Source organism: Syngnathus acus, chromosome 9 (assembly GCF_901709675.1).
Source record: "Syngnathus acus chromosome 9, fSynAcu1.2, whole genome shotgun sequence".
NCBI classification, from domain to species: Eukaryota; Metazoa; Chordata; class Actinopteri; order Syngnathiformes; family Syngnathidae; genus Syngnathus; species Syngnathus acus.
The window spans coordinates 17,913,093-17,932,437 of NC_051094.1; the positions used below are offsets into that span (position 1 = coordinate 17,913,093).

The following is a 19,345-nucleotide window of genomic DNA, read 5'->3' on the forward strand; positions in this document are numbered from 1 at the left end:
TGTTTGTGCCTTCTTGTTTTTATTTTGTGTTGTTTGCTTGTATGTATGTCGTGTACTATGTCTTGTCACCGTGGGATAGTGGAAACGTAATTTCGATTTCTTTGTGTGTCTTGGCATGTGAAGAGATTGACAATAAAGCAGACTTTGACTTTGACTTTTTTTGACTTTGTATTGTACTTTCCTGAAAACAGAGCTTTCTCAACAAGAATTGTGATTGAACTCAACCAACCTTTGTAAGTCTAAATTCTGTTTCGGTGTCTTAGCCTTTTCCTAAAACTGAAGAAATAAAACGAGCACGCAGTGAGTAAATTGGATAACAGGTGATTGGCTATGGCTTTTGCCGTGAGGCGCGAATAGCGCGCTTCCCAAATTGTGGACCAAATCCAACAGTCAGAATTTGAAAGGTCCGAGTGGGATCATTTAATCCGATTTCACTCCTTGCTCGATTGCACAACAATGCTGTTTACTCGCTACCGGTCGGAGTAAAACCACCAGCGGCCACCTTACGTTTCCAATCACTAAATCTGTCTACTTCGATTACAATGATTTCTCTGCCTTTACACGTTATTGTCTTCCTCTACGATAAAAATGCAAATGTTTACGGCATGCAGTTGTATCAATGAGTTTGGGAAAATTGGGAAAATTTAATTTTGATGTTCTATTTAAAGCTACGTATATCTCTGAGGGCTACTTAAATACCGTATTGGCCCGAATATAAGACGGTGTTTTTTGCATTGAAATAAGACTGAAAAAGTGGGGGTCGTCTTACATTCGGGGTCTAGACATTATTCCCATTCACAACGCTAGATGGTGCCAGATATCTTTAAAGCAAATGCTTAACTTTACTCCCCAGGCCAAAGCGAACCCGTCATGAAGGATAAAAATAAAAATAGCGGTAGCAGTTTGCTTTATTTTCTTTTTCAGATTTGTTTCAAGACTACAGTTACAGTTAGACTTCACTTAGATGGTTAATACAGTTATTGCAATCTTGTTGTTTTATCACAGTAGATTGGTTTATTTACATTTCAAAAAACCAGAAGCCATTCATTTACAAATGTGATTGCACTTTAGTTTACATATTTAAATGTTCAGATATTAAGATGTGATAGACAGTTTTTGCATGATTTGAATGAGGCAAAATAACATGCTTTTTCTTTCGAATATATTGTTATAATCATTTGTTTCAGATGTACTGTAATTATTTTCTGTATAAAAATTAAAATTGGTGTTCAAAAAGTATTTTTTCAAACTTGAGTCTTGAAAAAGAGGGGGTCGTCTTATAATCAGGGTCGTCATATATTCGGGCCAGTACGGTATTCGCCTTTATCATGTTGTCAGGACCATCAACAATGAAAGAGCAATGCCCATTGGGACAAATTCACTGCAAAATTTAAACCTAAACTCGAGAGGGCGCAATTCACAATAGTGAGGTAATACTCTGAATGGTTGATGCAAACAATGAAGTTGGTCTTGTTCTCATTACTCCATACAGGGATCCTTACCTGACATGCGCACTTTGAATTGTGTTTTCACCGAAAAAAATAACAGGTGTCAGTAACAGTGGCAACGCAACATGGCTGTCCTTTGCCTTTAGCCGCGAGGGGCTCCGCGCAGTTTGCAGTACTTCCGTGTTGTTGCACGTCACGCCACGATTGGTTAGACCAGGGTACGGCATTTTAACTTGCTTTGCGTGGGGTTTCTTGGTGTTGAAATTCTTCTCGGTTGTCGCATGAAAATGGAGATTAATTTAGCAGTTCTTCTGAAATCACTGGTATATTTTCTGTTGTGGTCACATTTTGAGGGAAGAGAGACGGATTTTAAAGATGTCACCTGCGGTTCACTGGTAAAACTCCTCAACACCAGACACAGCGTCCGTCTACATTCTCACGACGTCAAATACGGGTCAGGTAATTCTTACTGTAAATTGACTTTAAAAATAATCACAATCCTTCAGAATCTTTATGGTTGTATATGTGTATTGCAATTAACTGCGTTTACCATGATCCTATTATTATTATTTGAATGGCCATTTGTCACACGGCGATTTAAGATAACGATGGTGCATTATCAGCGCAACTCATTTTCTACACCGTTCTCACATGTATCGATTATAGATTTGCTTCTATCATTGATTTTCTATTCAGCTGTTCAGTGTCACGTGTGGGGATTATTCATAGGTGTACAGGACTGTCTCAGAAAATTAGAATATTGTGATAAAGTTCTTTATTTTCTGTAATGCAATTAAAAAAACAAAAATGTCATACATTCTGTATCCGTTACAAGTCAACTGAAATATTGCAAGCCTTTTATTATTTTTAATATTGCTGATTATGGCTTACAGTTTAAGAAAACTCAAAATGCCAATCTCGAAATATTAGAATATTTCCTCAGACCAAGTAAAAAAAAAAAAAAATTTATAACAGCAAAACAAAGTCAAACATTTGAAAATGTCCATTACTGCACTCAGTACTTGGTTGGGAATCCTTTTGCACGGATTATTGCGTCATTGCGGCGTGGCATGAAGGCAATCATCCTGTGGCATTGCTGAGGTGTTATGGATGCCCAGGATGCTTCAATAGCAGCCTTTAGCTCATTTGCATCGTTGGGTCTGGTGTCTTTCAGCTTCTTCTTCACAATACCCCACAAATTCTCTATGGAGTACTGTGTTGGTCTATACAGGACTGGCTCAGAAATTGTGATAATGTTCTTTATTTTCTGTAATGCAATTAAAAAAACAAAATGTCATACATTCTGGATTCATTACGAATCAACTGAAATATTGCAAGCCTTTTATTATTTTAATATTGCTGATTATGGCTTACAGTTTAAGAAAACTCAAAAATCCTTTCTCAAAAAATTAGAATATTTCCTCAGACCAAGTACCAAAAAAAAATTATGACAGCAAAACAAAATCAAACATTTGAAAATGTCCATTACTGCACTCAGTACTTGGTTGGGAATCCTTTTGCACGGATTATTGCGCCATTGCGGCGTGGCATGGAGGCAATCATCCTGTGGCATTGCTGAGGTGTTATGGATGCCCAGGATGCTTCAATAGCAGCCTTTAGCTCATTTGCATTGTTGGGTCTGGTGTCTTTCAGCTTCTTCTTCACAATACCCCACAAATTTTCTATGGGGTTCAGGTCAGGAGAATTGGCAGGCCAATCGAGGACAGTAATGCCGTGATCAGTACACCATTTACTGGTGGTTTTGGCACTGTGGGCAGGTGCCAGATCATGCTGGAAAATGAAAATCATCTCCATAGAGCTCTTCAGCAGATGGAAGCATGTAGTGCTCTAAAATCTGCATTTCTCTGGACTTGATGAGACACAGTGGACTAACACCAGCAGCTGACATGGCTTCCCAAACCATCGCTGACTGTGGGAACTTCACACTGGATTTCAGCTCAGTGGCCTAGTGGTAGAGTGTCCGCCCTGAGACTGGAAGGTTGTGGGTTCAAACCCCGGCCGGGTCATACCAAAGACTATAAAAATGGGACCCATTGCCTCCCTGCTTGGCACTCAGCATTAAGGGTTGGAATTGGGGGGTTAGATCACCAACTGATTCCCGAGCGCGGCACCGCTGCTGATCACTGCTCCCCTCTCCCCCAGGGGATGGATTAAAATCACATGGGGATGGGTTAAATGCAGAGGACAAATTTCACCACACCCAGATGTGTGTGTGACGATCATTGGGACTTTAACTTTTTAACTTTAACTTTAATAATCAGCAATATTAAAATAATAAAAGGCTTGCAATATTTCAGTTGATTTGTAATGAATCCAGAATGTATGACATTTTTGTTTTTTTAATTGCATTACAGAAAATAAAGAACTTTATCACAATATTGTATACAGTATACTTGTATACTGTGTGTTGTGTATGGCAGCCTATTATAGACTAGCCGATAGTCTACTGACTGCAGTTGCGCGCAAGCCTCCGCTCGTAATCGTAAAGTCACATTCTAGTCCGATTATCCTCCGCATTACGGTGACACGCCGCCAGTGTACTGAAAAAAATAAATACACAAAAACATCGATGCTTAGCGTCTAAAATGATTTATATGAAACAATCTGTCAGTTATCACACCGCCATTTCACTTCTGGTGGAAACTACGTTATCCCAGGATACAAACAGGAAGTTACATTCATGTCTGATGTTAAATTTAAAAGGTCCTTCAAAGTCTTTACACATCCATTTTCCGGAATAGTTGTTCTTACGAGGGTTGCGGGATATGTTCCAGTATGCCCAGCTGTTGTCGGACGGTATAACCGGGGTACCCCGAAGTGGTCGCCAATAGTAACAATTTTAGCAACCATTTTTAGATTTTGTCTCGGTTTTGTGGCCAGTTTGAATCTCGCTTGGGGAGGGGAGGGGAGAGGATTGTCATTGTACAGCAGGTATGCAATGAAATTGGGAGTGTCACTCCATTGGATTATTATTTTCTACCAGACGTAATCACAGTAAAACATGCAGATTTTATAGAACCTTTATTCTGAAATTTAATGAGATTTTAATGAAACTTCTTGCTTACGACTCTGGGATAATTTAGTTTCCCCCAAAAGTGCAATGATTGCATGACATCAGAGGTATTAGTTTATATAATTTCGACTCCATTGCATTTGTTTCTATATACAGCTAAGCCTCGAATTTACACACTTTGATTCTACACAATTTTGTCTAACATGGTTAGACCCCAATTTTTTCCGTTGTATTATAAATAGCCGATATTGGAAAAATTGCAGTGTGAAAGGACAAGAGGCAGTTTCTTCTTTTGACAACGCAACAGCTTGTCATTGGGTTTTTTTTCTCCTTCCGTGTTCCTCAGTAACATGGCGCTGCAAAACTGTCAACCCCTTGTCCATTTCTTTTAAAGGGACTGCGGCAATAACATAAAGGTTGTACATTAGCACAATCAAACAAACCCATCAGCAGTAAGCAGAGGCAGGGTAAGAACACAATAAAAACTACATGGTGAATTATATCATATTAATTTTCACCCAGAACAATGATGTTATTCCCCAAATGCAAATATCTTAGTACTTATGTCCCTACTGCAATTTCTCGATGCACTCGTATGCTCTGAATGTTTAATTCTCTTCCAAGACATTTTAAATAACACACATTCCGGGTTAACGCGATTCCCTAATTTTGGACCCCAAAGTCCTCGTAGAATCGAGGCTTAGCTGAATATGGTTCAGGCTTTTGATTTTAAATTGGCCTTTGCAGTGTGTCAGCAGAGTATAAACACATTTAGACAACCTACGTGGGACTGGCGATTGTCTTCATCACAGTATATGTTGTAGTTTCATGGTTGTGGGATAAATTTGTTTAGATCCATGGTCACTACAGTTGTCCTTGTGTGTGCGTGTATGTTAGGAAGCGGACAGCAGTCTGTCACTGGAGTAGAGAGTGCAGATGATGGCAACAGTTATTGGCAGATACGAGGAAAGGCTAATCATCCGTGCCAGCGTGGGACAGCAATTAAGTGTGGTCAGGCTATACGCATCACGCACATGAAGACTGGTCGCAACCTTCATACACACCACTTCAGCTCCCCCTTATCTAATAATCAGGTTTGTTGTATGTTCATGTGATATGGACACAATTTCATATCCTGATATGCTGTAGGTCAGGGGTTCTTGACCCTGTTCCTTGAGGGCCAGTGTCTTGCATGTTATAGTGTAAGTCAGCAACACACCAGATTCAAATACAGGAGGTCCTCGGTTTACAACGTCGATCCGTTCCTATGTATGCGATGTAAACCAAATTTTTGTACAAGTTGGAACAGTAATAAAACAGTTATAATAGAAATAAAATTAAACAGTTACTTTAACTTTTAACTTTAATAAAAGTAATAAAATAAAAGTCGGAACAGTAATAGAACCATAATGCCATATACGCGAGAGAGACGATGCAACAGTCCAAAACGGCATATGTATACCATTTGAGTGGGTAGTAGGGATGGGCGGATCGATACCGAAATATCGATATATCGATCCAGGCTGCTCATTTTTGAGTATCGATCTCCCTAGCTAAAATATCGATACTTACAATTATTTAATTATATTTTTCCTCATTTTTTTCTGCTCCAATTTGACGACTTGCACTCATGCTAGCACTACTTTTCCTTCCGCCTGCTGCACCGGCGTGTCCTGCGCTGCTCTGCTCCCGCCCCCTTTTCTCACAAGCCAAGCCCTCCTCCTCCGCCTCCCGTTCCAATCCAAACACAAACAAGCATGGCCACGGCGGCGGCCCAGTCCGAACGTAAGAGAAGTCTGGTTTGGAGGTATTATATTTTAGTTAATAACAACGAGGCAAGATGTGAAATATGTCACAAAACGATTAAATATTGTGGCAACACCACAAACTTAACAAAACATTTAAGTAAAATTCACCCCACGGTTCATGAAGAGCTGCAGTTGAAACGTGCCGCAGACACTAAGGCAGCGACGGAAAACCCTGCAGCCACACCGAGGCTAAGGTACCAAAGTACCTTAGAAGCAGCGTTTCAGAAAGGCAAGACATATCCAGGTATCAGGTGCTAACCAAAAATCGTAAGCATTTGTGGTTGATGTGCTATTTGAAGCAATAATTACTGCGCTTTAGTCAGTCATTTATAAATAAAGTTTTCCCCTTTTCAATTTGTGGTCAAACGCCATACGTTTTATTTGTAACTCCACTTCCTATAAACAACACTAAAGTATTACAATATTAAATGTAAGTATCCAGTGGCTTTACAAATTGATAGTTTTGCTGCTCATGACGATTAAGCCCTGCATCTCTGTTGGTACCATGTCTCTTTTTACAATATACTAAAAGACAAAACTTTTTCCCAACAACAGAGAGAGAGAGAAAAAAGTAAAGAATAGCTCCTTTTAATTAAAGTTATACTATTAATATGCATCTTCCATTAATGTTTTTCTAAAAAGGTTAATAATTCATGTACATGACGTAATACTTTTTTCTACAAAATTCAATAGATGACTCTCCAAGAGCAAGTATCCTTTGCAGTGAAACACCTGCTGTAGTATACAAATGTGCAGGTCAATAGTCACATGTAAGGCACAAAATATTGATGCAGCATGCCACTGCATTTAAATTGGTTTTTTTGGCGGGAAATTACACTTCCGGTATCGATATCGGATTGATATCGGGTATTTTTGGGCAGGAAATACTTGGTATCGGATCGAATCCAAAATCGTTGGTATCGCCCATCCCTAGTGGGTAGCCCCGTCTTCCTCTGTCCACAGCCGCTTTCATGGTGTGTTCTTCCGCCGCGCGCACCAACTAGTTCTCTAGTACGATGCTTATGACGCAAAAAAGGTCACTTAGGTCGAAAAAAAGGCTTTAAATATGTATATGAGATGAAATACGAAAAAATAATATAAAAATAATATATGCGACGTGTGTCGTAAACACGAAACGTCGTAAACGGAGGACCCCCTGTAATCAGAGAATCAGCGAGGTCTGCAGAAGCTGGAGAACGATTCTAATCTTGTTGTAGGTTATTTTCTATCCCGCTAATGACTGGCCTGCTTTATGAAACCCGCAACCGGGGTGAATATAGCAAATGTCCTCAAGGGAGCTGTCACCAATTTGGAACTTGTTGGCCAAATCACTTGAGAGCGTTGTCGATCACAAGTATTGATGACAGTAGCACGCTGTAAGAATGTAAACTTCAAAATAAACCTTGGCATACCAGCTAATACATAGGTGTAATTGCCTTAGTTTACTTTTATTTTGAAGGTTTCCCAGCAGCGTTTGGTGGCGTGGCAGCTATCTTGACTCGTAGTTCGGACTTGTTTACCACCAACAAATAAACAAAATGCCATCCCCAAATCATCTTATATTGCTAATTCATGACGCAAAAATTATTTATTAAAAATAAATAGATAATTCGGCTGTCTTTGGCCGATATATTTAACAGGTTTTGAAAACAGATGGTTTTAGAATAAACTTGAATGCAATATGTGTTTGTCGTAATTATTGAATTATCAGTAGAATACTTGATTCTAAAACCAATTTACTCTTAGAATATTCAAGGCATGAGTTATATACATCGTTGTTTGCATCCATGTTCCTCTGGCGGAGAATCTAGTAATTCAGGGTGTTGTTAACATGTTACAGCCAAATACTAGCCACGCTGCAGTTACATTAACCTTCATTCATTACTGATACAAGTTAGTGTCACGTTCAATGTATAGAGCTTTTAAAGTTTTTTCACTCACAAACTAATGCATGTTAAGGGCATGTGAGTTTCAGTAAATCAATATGGTGAAGTGGCTGAGTATCTGATGATGACTAGTGGCATATTATGTCATACGATTTACTCAACTGCTCTGTCTACAGGAGGTCAGTGCATTCGGAGAGAATGGCGAGGGCGATGACCTGGATGTTTGGACAGTGCAGTGTGATGGTGTCCACTGGGAGCGCAATGATGCTGTGCGATTCAAACATGTAGGTACCAATGTTTTCCTGAGTGTGACAGGTGAGCAGTATGGCCCCCCCATCCGTGGCCAACGGGAAGTACACGGAATGACCTCAACAAACCAACATAACTGGTGGCAGGTTAGGGAAGGCGTCTTCATCCAGCCAAGCAAGGATCCACTCCATCAATCAACCCATCACGGTGAACTCTAAAATCAAAAGCAATAATCACAAAATGATGGCTGTCCCTTGGTAAATTATTTCAGTTGAGTGATGATTTATGTATTTTTTTTGCTTGTGTTCTCAAGGAATTGTGATGAGTTGTATGTAGAGATCATGAATAGAGATGGGCAATCCCAAGGCAATTTGAGCATTTATGGTGAAGTGGCTGCTATACGTAGTATATGGCACATCCATGAAAATGAAATCAATGTTTATTTCAACAGACCTAGGGTTTGAGCTCAAATATCCATCTCTAAGCCGCCTCTGCATGTACTGGTAATACAAAGTCTTGATTACATTAGTGCATCCCAAAGAGATATGTGGGTGAGCAATAACTCACTGACATGAGCAAAGATAGCCTGGTCAACCTCCACAAACTGGTGTTGTCGGCATATTTTGTGACGTGTGACCTCCAACCTGTGACATGTATGCCAGTGGTTGGAAAATTACGGAAGAGAAGGGAAGGGTCTGACGCACCCATATGTACTGTAGGTGTCGCTTCAAACGTTTTGCTGCTGGGAAGGATAAAATAAAGCCCCAGTTTGAATGTTTATTTCATGTGTGCTTAAATCACTGGAGTACGTTCACAGTTTGCCACTCAATACAGGTCGGAGCTGAGAACACTGATGTGAAAAGATAACAGTTCTGTCGAATGAGGGTATTTTATTAAACCGTCATTCTTGATCCTTGATGTATTCTTGATCCTTGATCTATCTTGCCTTCTGTATGTTACAGCCATTGTATCTGGACACCTAGGAACAGGAAAAATCTAACAGTGATTCTTTGATATGTCATTTGCATGTGTTTTAGAAAAAATCTGTGAATTTTAAATAAAACAAAAACGGTTTGTGAAATTTTCTTAGATATTTTTTCAGAAAAAAAAATTCCACAGTTAAGATCAGCGGCACAATCAGACCGACACATCATGAAATCTCAAGATTCTCCGATTAGCCATGCATGTGCGATTAGCAAGTGGCTGACCAGGCCTTGCGCTATCTGACCTGTGGTTTGGCGATCCTATTTACTATGCACTCCATAATTACTATTGGACAATATCCCTCGGCACAGCTGAACGTCTCTCACGGCACCTGGTGTGCTGCGGCACAGTGATTGGCAAACACTGCAATAGAGCATCCCTTCACAACACAGACCTTGGAAATTTTGGGTTTTGGAAATAGTTTCACTAATGTTATTGTCATGTTGTATGAAGTATGCTATACATATAATTAGCTCAATTATTTTATATGAAACTCTTTCTCTCACAATTACAGAAATTGATATACGTATTAACTAAAATGCTCCAATGTTAGAAATACATTCTGTAGCTATAATAAAATTTCTCCTGAAGGAAGGTTTTTATTAGAATTCAGAATCAAATAACATAATTTGACGTCAAACATGGTTATGCCCGTATAAATTCTGTATTTCAAATAAAATAAGAGAGCTTCAATTTAAAGTTGTATTAAGTTCATTTTGTTTTCACTTTTCAATTACTTCACTGGTTCTTTTATCTCAAACAAAGTATTTTAGGTTGCATTACCTGACATGTTTCGGCTTGTGACACTCTGATGAAGGCGGAAGTACAAGCCGAAACATGTCAGGTAATGCAACCTAAAATACTTTGTTTGAGATAAAAGAACCAGTGAAGTACCGTAATTCTCGGACTATAAGTCGCGGTTTTTTTCATAGTTTGGGTGGGGGGGGCGACTTATACTCAGGAGCGACTTATGTGTTTTTTTTCAAAGAATTTCAAAAAAAATAAAAAAAAATGAAACCGCGATAAACGAACCGCAATGTAGCAAGGGATTACTGTAATTTGAATTTCAAGTGACGTCAGCAGCGCGACGTCGCGGTCAGCAGCGCGACGTCAGCAGCGCGACGTCAGCAGCGCGACGCGGCGTTGTTTACATAAAGGACAAAGATTGATTCGACGGAGCTCTCTTTCACTTCCGTGGATTGAAGTCTGGGGCCGGCGCTCGGCCGGGTGGCTGTCCAGGGACGGTGGATGGGGCTCGGACAATGCTTTTACGCAGGCCCGGTCCTACTCTACCGAGCTGTCTTTCACCTCCGTGGATGGAAGTCGAGGGCCGGCGCTCGGCCGGGTGGCTGTCCGGGGACGGTGGATGGGGCTCGGTCATGGCTTTTACGCACGCCCGGTCCTATTCTATGGAGCTCTCTTCCATTTCCGTGGCTGGAAGTCCACGCCGCCACACGCCTGGAAGTTTGTTTTGTTCAATAAAGAGCCGTTTACCAAACCCACGTCTTTCCTTGAACTTTGTTAACGCTACAATATAGTTATATAGTAGATTTGTGGAATAACGACGAGGCTGACGTCAGGGCGCACGCACGCGCGGCGTTGTTGACAAAGGACGAGGAATTTGATCGATGGATTTAATGATTTAGAGTGCACAGATCGTTTGATAACATTATTGCTTATATAATAGTTATTTGATATATAATTTATATATCGTTATATGGGCCTGTGGAATATTTTGAAGTGCAAGAGCCGTCAGCGGCGCGCACGCATTCTTGACAAAGGACGATTGATGGATTTAATGAATTGGAGTCACACAGATGGTTTTATTAACGTGTTATTTATGTAATAGTTTCTTGAATAACTCTGAATTTTACGTCAGGGCCGTTCTCAGCTCTTAGTTTGTGTTTATGTCACGTTAGCATACCTATCGTTTAGCCTGTTGTTGCTCGTTCATGACTGTTCTTGGTGTTGGATTTTGTCGAATAAATTGCCCCCCAAAATGCGACTTATACTCCGGAGCGACTTATATATGTTTTTTTTCACTTTTTTGGGCATTTTATGGCTGGTGCGACTTATACTCCGGTGCGACTTATAGTCCGAAAATTACGGTACAACCATGTTGGTAGAACGTTAAATTACATTACAGTTTATTACAAAGGATTTCGTAACTTTATTTGATGATAAACACTGGAAGTAAGAAAAAAAAAAAAAGAAGAAGAACAAGGATTTTAGCCGTGTTAATGGGTAGGGTGGATGGATTACTCAGAAGGAAAAAGAGAAAGCATTTGATAAGGGCGGCTTGATACAAGATGATGTGTGCCCAACTGATAGAAAACAAATGGTAATAGGAGGAGTTGGGGTGTAATAAACAAATGCTACACAGGAAGACTGATAACAAAAAGATAGTTTTGTGAAATTTGTGTCGCAGTGTGTTCTGCCCTAGCGCGTGGCACAATTCCTGAACTGAGTCCTCTTACTCCACTGGCTATCTCAAAAGCAACAGAGGACTGTCCCTGGTCATGAGACACCTTTGACCTTTGGGAGAACAACAGGAACTATTATCATGCTTGAAGGGGGCAAGCACAGCTCTTCACAGGACAAGAACCATACAGTTGGTGGAATACACACAGTTGCAGATCAAAAAGAAAATGGACTGAAAGAACAAAGAAAAGATGGACGCATTTGAGAGTGGCGGACGGTCCAGCCCTGAATCATCATGAGAATCTAAGAAGAGAGGCTGCTAAAGACTTGCACGAGTCACATGAAGTCAAACTGGACACATTGCTAAAGACTGCTGAAGCATTACAAAGTTGGTGGAGTATGGGACAAAAGGGATGGAAGCGTGTTTGGGTGCTGGGGCGGACATGACTGAGGAGTTTTGATAAAAGAGGGAATAATAAAGCTGCTTATTGACACTAAAACGGGGATACATAGATATGGACAGTGAAGATACACTAATAATAACAAATCATGACAGCATGATCAGAAACTTTGCAAAGTGGACGTTGATCGATAGAAATTAAATCATTTGAATCATGAAATTTTTATATGTAACAAAGCATTTCAAAGACATGATGAATCTAATTGAAATAATGAAATGGACCAGTGAACATTTGGATTCGGGCAACAGGAGGCTGAATTGCTAAACTTAATTGACGTTTATCAAAACGACAGAATTTAATTACACATCAATTGCGACTGATTTATAGGATGCATATTTGAGCTTGAAGGGGTGAGGGGCCATAAGAAATTTGGAATTCTGGATAGTCAGCAAAATAGTAATACAGGGCACTACTTAATTAAAAAAGAATACAGTAGGGCTTTAAATAACAAATACGGTCAAACCTCGGTTTTTGACCACAATCCGTTCCAGAAGGCGGTTCGAGAAGTGAATCGGTCGAATTCCGAATCTATTTTTCCCATTACAAATAATGGAAACAATTTCAATCTGTTCCAAGACTAAAAAAAACGCCTTTTTTAAGCATTTTTTCATTTGCAAATTTTTTTCCGATCGCGCAACTGCAGCGCACCGCCGAACGCGCAACAGTAGCGCGTTGCCGACCGATTCCAATTATCTTTTCTGCAGTCCTGATTGTCCGTTGCAGTCTGTGCTTGTCTTGTTTGGAGGCCGATCCAAACCAGACAGTGATGGAGGTGCAGAGGACAGACTGGATGATGGCAGTGTAGAAGGTCTTCAGAAGCTCTCACGGCAGGTTGAACTTCTTGAGCTGTCTCAGGAAGTACAGCCTCTGCTGGGCCTTCTTCCGGACATACATAGTCTATGTGGCCGGTCCATTTCAGGTCCCGAGAGATTGTGGTTCCCAGGAACTTGAAGGTGTCTGTGGAGAGAATAGTATTACTGCGGATAGTGAGGGGTAAAGGTGGTGAAGGGTCTCGCCTGAAGTCCACTGTCATCTCCACGGTCTTGAGCGGGTTCAGCTCCAGGTGGTTTTGGCTGCACCAGTGGACCAGCCGCTCCACCTCCTGTCTGTACGCAGTCTCATCACCGTCCTGGATCAGTCCGATGAGGGTGGTGTCGTCAGCATACTTCAGGAGCTTCACAGGAGAGTCACCTGAGGAGAAATCGTTGGTGTAGAGAGAGAAGAGCAGTGGGGAGAGGACGCACCCCTGAGGGGCTCCAGTATTGGTGGTCCGGGTGTCAGATGTGATGCCCCCCCAGCCTCACACGCTGTCTCCCGTTGGTCAGGAAGCTGGTGATCCACTGACAGGTGGAGGCAGGCACCGCAAGCTGGATGAGCTTCTGTTGGAGGATGTCAGGAGCGATGGTGTTGAACGCCGAGCTGAAGTCCACGAACAGGATCCTGGCGTACGTTCCTGGGGTGTCCAGGTGGTGCAGGATGTAGTGCAGTCCCATGTTGACCGCATCATCCACCGACCTGTTTGCCCGGTAGGCAAACTGGAGGGGGTCAAGCAGGGGGCCCGTGACATCCTTCAGGTGGTTCAGCACTAACCTCTCGAAAGATTTCATGACCACAGATGTCAGTGCGACAGGTCTATAGTCATTCAAACCTGAACTTTAGTCAGTTCCGATCATTTTATAGGAGATAGTTTGGGAAACGCGATTGTTTACAGAGGGCTCATTGGTTATTGGCTAGTGGATGCGTACCGCAACCCTAGTCAACCTCAGTTTGTTACAGTATAGCTTCTATTTTATGCACCTTTTAATCCGGTGCGCCCTATATATGAAATAATTTCTAAAATAAAAAATTCACTGAGGGTGCGCCTTATAATCCAGTGTGCTTTATGGTGCAAAAAATACGGTGTGTGGAAATAGTTTAGATGAAAAAAAATAAAATAAAAGGCAGAAGAATGCAGAAGAAGTTGAATAATAATAAAGTCAAGTCAAGTTTATTTATATAGCCCACAAGCAAGTCTCAAAGGGCTTCAAATGTACAAAAATTGACAATTTAAAGTACAGGGATAACGTGTTAATGCCACAATGATGATTATGACAGTAAAAATATTTCTAATTGTTTTTTATAGGTACAAAGCGGGAAGGTTTTCAAAATTTGTGATATAGTGTGACTCCATTATCAAGAGGAAGCTTATTTGTTTAATTCTAAGAGTAATTGGCATCAACAAAAATGCGAGCGACAATCTTCAATGTGATAGTGTAAGTGGCAGGAGGAAGCTGTGTATATTGTTTTTAATCATTATTTTTTGTATCATTATTATTTTTTAGGAGGAGGGTTGGTAATGCTTGTGAAGAGATGAATGATGGAACGAGGTAAAAGTAAAAGGGAGTGTTCTATAAATTTTTGGTTCTTTGCCAGAGGTAGTTATTTGGAGGGATGAAGTTAAACTGAAAGCAAAATGGAAATGTTTTAGTGGAAGAAATATGGGAAGGTGGAAATATTGAAGTTACAGCTCAACACAAAGTGTCAAATAGTCTAAGTGTGAGATGTGAGCAAACTAAATGGGAAGTTAAATCATGTTCCAGCATTATGCATATTGGCAAGCAATGAGAGGACAGGAGACCAGACAATTAGATATTAATTTTGGATTTAAAATAAAAAAGGGAAATTTTAATTGAGGAGAAAATTATGCGTAGGAAGCGTTCCTTTTACAATTTAATATTGTATGTTTTTTGTGTGTTGTGGGATGACAGTTTGTAATGGTGTATGAATGTCAAGTCAAAGTCAAAAAGTCAAAGTCTGCTTTATTGTCAACCTCTTCACATGCCAAGACACACAAAGAAATCGAAATTACGTTTCCACTATCCCACGGTGACAAGACATAGTACACGACATACATACAAGCAAACAACACAAAATAAAAACAAGAAGGCTCAAACAATGAATAATAAGAGTCTGTGCTTGTGGTGTGGTGTTTGTGTAATGTGAATGGTTAAAGTGATTCAAAGTTGGGGTGATGTGATCACGGCAGAGGATAACATTCCTCTCACCTGAAAAATATATAGATACTACAGATTTTAAAAAGCAAGATTGATCAGGGCTAATTTTGGACTAAATATGGGTTTAGGTTTACTCTGGGGCACCATTGACAACAAAAGAGTTCAATGGAGAAGGCCCATTTCAAGATAATTTGAAGAACACATTATTCACGTGATTCATTTGCAGAATAAACAATGGAAGGGATTGATAAATTGAACAAATTTAAGATGACCGCAGGAGTATTATGTCGAAAATAAGTAATCATTTAAACAGTGCCGTGATTGGGACATGAGACAAAGAGAAAAGAATGAACATACAAACAAATAAATTCAACAATTTTTTTCCCTATAAAATGGTGGCGTTTGGGTTTGAAGTACATAGTCGCTTCGGAGGAGGAAAAGCATGATTTAAGATACGTGATTGATCAATGAGTAAATGTTAGTAAAACAACGAATTGAATAAATTACGATGACTATGCTTTGAGAAGGCTATCCCTTATACAAAGGTAAAGTAGGTTTAGAATTTGATTAAACTGATATGGACATTCACATATTCCATTAGAGTTTAAACTGCTTGCAATACTATTACAAATTAGTTAACACCTTTGATTGATTGATTGATTGATTGATTGATTGATTGATTGATTGACTGATTTATTGAGTGACTGACTGAATGACTGAGTGACCGAGTGACAGAATGACAATGACCGAGTGGGCAATCGTTCGATGTCTGTCTGTCTATATGTACATATATATGTATATGTATTTTGTTATTTGTTTATGTATTTTTCTCTCGCATTTTTTTTCTCTTCTTCCTCTTCTTTCGGCTGCTCCTGCTTGGGGCCGCGACAGCAGAGCAATCGTTTCCAAATCTTTCTGTCTTGTCACACCAACCATCTGCATGTCCTCCCGCACCACTTCTATAAAATTAAAATGCAACATCTTTATCTCTGCCACACTCTCCATTATTTTGGCCAGTAGAGATTTTCAAGCCTCGCTTCTAACATTCTTTCCCATAACTTCATGCTTTGCTTGATCAACATAACACCTCTGTCGCTAATGCAGTTCTGCGCATCGCTGTGGTCTGAAATAAAAAATAGGAACCAGCACCTTTCCTCAGGCATCTTCTCACTTTTTAAGGAATCTCCCCTGCCATCTCTCCTTGATAGTTCCATGCTACCACTGGGAGGTCGTCTAGGCCAATTGCCTTTCCACTCTCCATCTTTTACAAATATCTGGGTATGAATTTTATCTATATTTATTTTTCTCACTCATTGGCGGCCCCACAGAGGGACTTGAAGCGGCTCCACCACGGAGGGACATGGTGTGCCAACAGAGGGACCCTGGTAGTATCAACGGTTTTGGTGACCTCAGTTAAACTGAGGTCAACAGAGGGAGTGAAGAAATGGGGTCGAAATACAAAAAGTCCTGCCTAGATATAAAAACAGATATGCTCAAACCTCATTGAATAAAGTACATAAGCAGACAAGTATGTTCACATATTAAATCAATAAAAGAAACATTTTAAGCATATAAATATACCTACACACCAAATCAATAAAGAAGACATAACTAGACATTTTTGATCGGTGGTAATGACAAAGGTTTTTATAAGTTTATGATCTGATATGTATTTCTGTGCACTTTGAAATAACAAATGTTTTTTGATATATTGCCTGAATAACTTAATGACCCTTGTCAAATCGTGCACTTATCTAATGTAAGTGACCGGCTCGCTGTTTAAAGTGCAAAATTCTGTACTTTAGCCCCTCTGCTGTAACGCAGTATGTAGGGGAGACGAGAATTTATTTAAGCCGGTACGGAAAGAAGATTCGTTCCGAGTCTAACCGCTTTTCAGGTAACCAATCTATTGTTAGATTAATTCCGTCATTTCCGGACGCCAGTCCCTTTTAAAACAAAAAGACCCCGGTGTTGAGTAATTTCCTTTTCGAGACCCGGGATCAAATTGATCGCGGCCGTTTTAGCGGCTCTTCTTTCCTATAAGATTTGGGGCTTTTGTTAACCGCTCAGAAGAGATTTAGCTGTCTTTGTTAAGACCGCGGGAACTCGTTTATTTACACTAGCGTGCACCCACACTAGCTGAGCTTAAGTTAACTGTTTCGAACCAGATCTGGCACTCCCTGATGTCTAGGATTAAAGATGCCTTCATTTAAAAAGAACTGAACGGTTTACAGTATGACTATGATAGAGAAACAAAAGAGATTTAAAGCATAAAAGGTCAAAATAATCATGAATCAAAATTAAATGGTTATAAAGTAGAAATTTAATGAATAAGCAAGAAAAAGAATTACAAGTCTCAATTGTTTGAACAACTAACAATAATTCCACTCACCACTCTCAATATAGCAAAAATTATTGAGTCTCGAAGTTCTCTCGATCGAAAACTCAAAAATATAGTAAAAAAGGGTAAGAGGCTAGAGGTCTAAAGTGCTGTTTGGTGAAAAAGTCGAGTGATCAGTTCTCTTTGTTCCAAAAATCCGAATTCTGTTTAAAAGAACAGGCTGGCCTAAACAAGGGAGATGACGACGCCCTAAAAATGGCTCCTCTCTCCTGCACCGAGGTCTGCATCTCCTAGCCTGTCTTTAAGCTTAAAATTTGACTAAGTCCAATTTGAAGATAGTATAAATTCATCCTAAAAGACCTTGGGTTAATCTCAGAAAGAATGAAAACTATTTTTTTCTAATCGGCGTTCTCGACCCACGGGCAGTAGCCCGAGAGAGAGTGAGCCCCGCTCTTTGTCAGAACGAACCTTTTATACCAGTTCAGTCCATGGGTCCTATGCCTGGGGACCTTGACCAGACAGGGGCACAATATTCAGCTGCAGCGTATGCAAGGGCCAGTGCCGAGGTGCGCAGTGTGGACGCTGCTGCCCCCCATTTCACACCAGCAAGTTTGCAGAGCGGATTGTTCCTTGATTTAACTTTGGCTGCCGTCCCCTTTAGGTGTTCCTTAAAAGATAGGGTCCGGTCAAGGGTCACTCCAAGGTAGATTGGGTTGGAGGCGTGCTTCAGCTTGAGTCCACCCAGGTAGATGTTTAGTTCTCTGGCAGCTTTTGCGTTATGGAGATGGAATACGCTGGATACAGTTTTTGCTGGGCTTGGCTTTAGGCGCCAGGTTTTACAGAACTGGTCCAGTTTGACAAGATCTTCTGTGAGCAACCGTTCCAGTTGCTCGAAGTCTGCTGCTTGAAATGCCAGACAGATCTCATCTGCATAGATGAATTTCCGGGATTTGGTGGTGGGTAGGTCATTTATGTAGAGGTTGAACAATGTTGGAGCTAGGACTGAGCCTTGTGGTAGCCCGTTTGTCTGCTTTCTCCATGCGCTCATGTTCTGACCGAGGTGAACTCTGAACCATCTGTTTGTCAGCAGAGTTTGTATTATTGCCGTTGCCCAGGCAGGGAGCGCTTTTGTGAGTTTGAGTAGGAGGCCTTTGTGCCAGACAGTATCATAGGCGGCTGTGAGATCGAGGAACACAGTCCCTGTCTTCAGTCTGCTCTCAAAACCATTTTCGATGAAGGTGGATAGGGCCAGTACTTGTTCTCCTGTGCTGCGGTCCTTGCAGAAACCTGCCTGATCCACACAAAGAAATTCCTCCACTCCTGGCGAAATACGTTGTAAAAGTAGTCGTTCCAAGATTTACAGAGCCATGCCCCTCCCCCACCTCGGACAGTCAGACCATCTCTCCTTGCTACTCATCCCCGCATACACTCCTCTCAGACGCAGATCCAGGCCCACCATAAGGACTGTAACAACTTGGCCTGGAAATGCACTCGGTCAACTCCAGGACTGCCTTCAAAACACGGACTGGGACCTATTTCACCACCAAGACCTGGCCATGTTCACGGAGTCAGTCCTGGACTACATCAAATTCTGCATGGGAACCGTATGTGTGGACAAAACCATTTGGGTCTTTCCCAACCAGAAACCCTGGATGACCAGCCAGGTCCGCTCACTCCTCAGGGCCCGTGACTCTGCCTTCAGGTCAGGCGACAGAGCCCT

At 40.8% G+C, this 19,345-nt stretch overlaps 1 protein-coding gene across 1 annotated transcript; it reads left to right on the forward strand.

Annotated features, from left to right (window-relative positions):
- Positions 1–1,735: 1,735 nt before the first annotated feature.
- sdf2l1 (stromal cell-derived factor 2-like 1) lies at positions 1,736–8,643 on the forward strand. The gene is made up of 3 exons (XM_037259416.1): positions 1,736–1,907; positions 5,380–5,576; positions 8,353–8,643. The coding sequence occupies exons 1-3, from the start codon at positions 1,736–1,738 to the stop codon at positions 8,641–8,643; spliced, it is 660 nt and encodes a 219-aa protein (XP_037115311.1).
- The last annotated feature ends 10,702 nt before the right edge of the window (positions 8,644–19,345 follow it).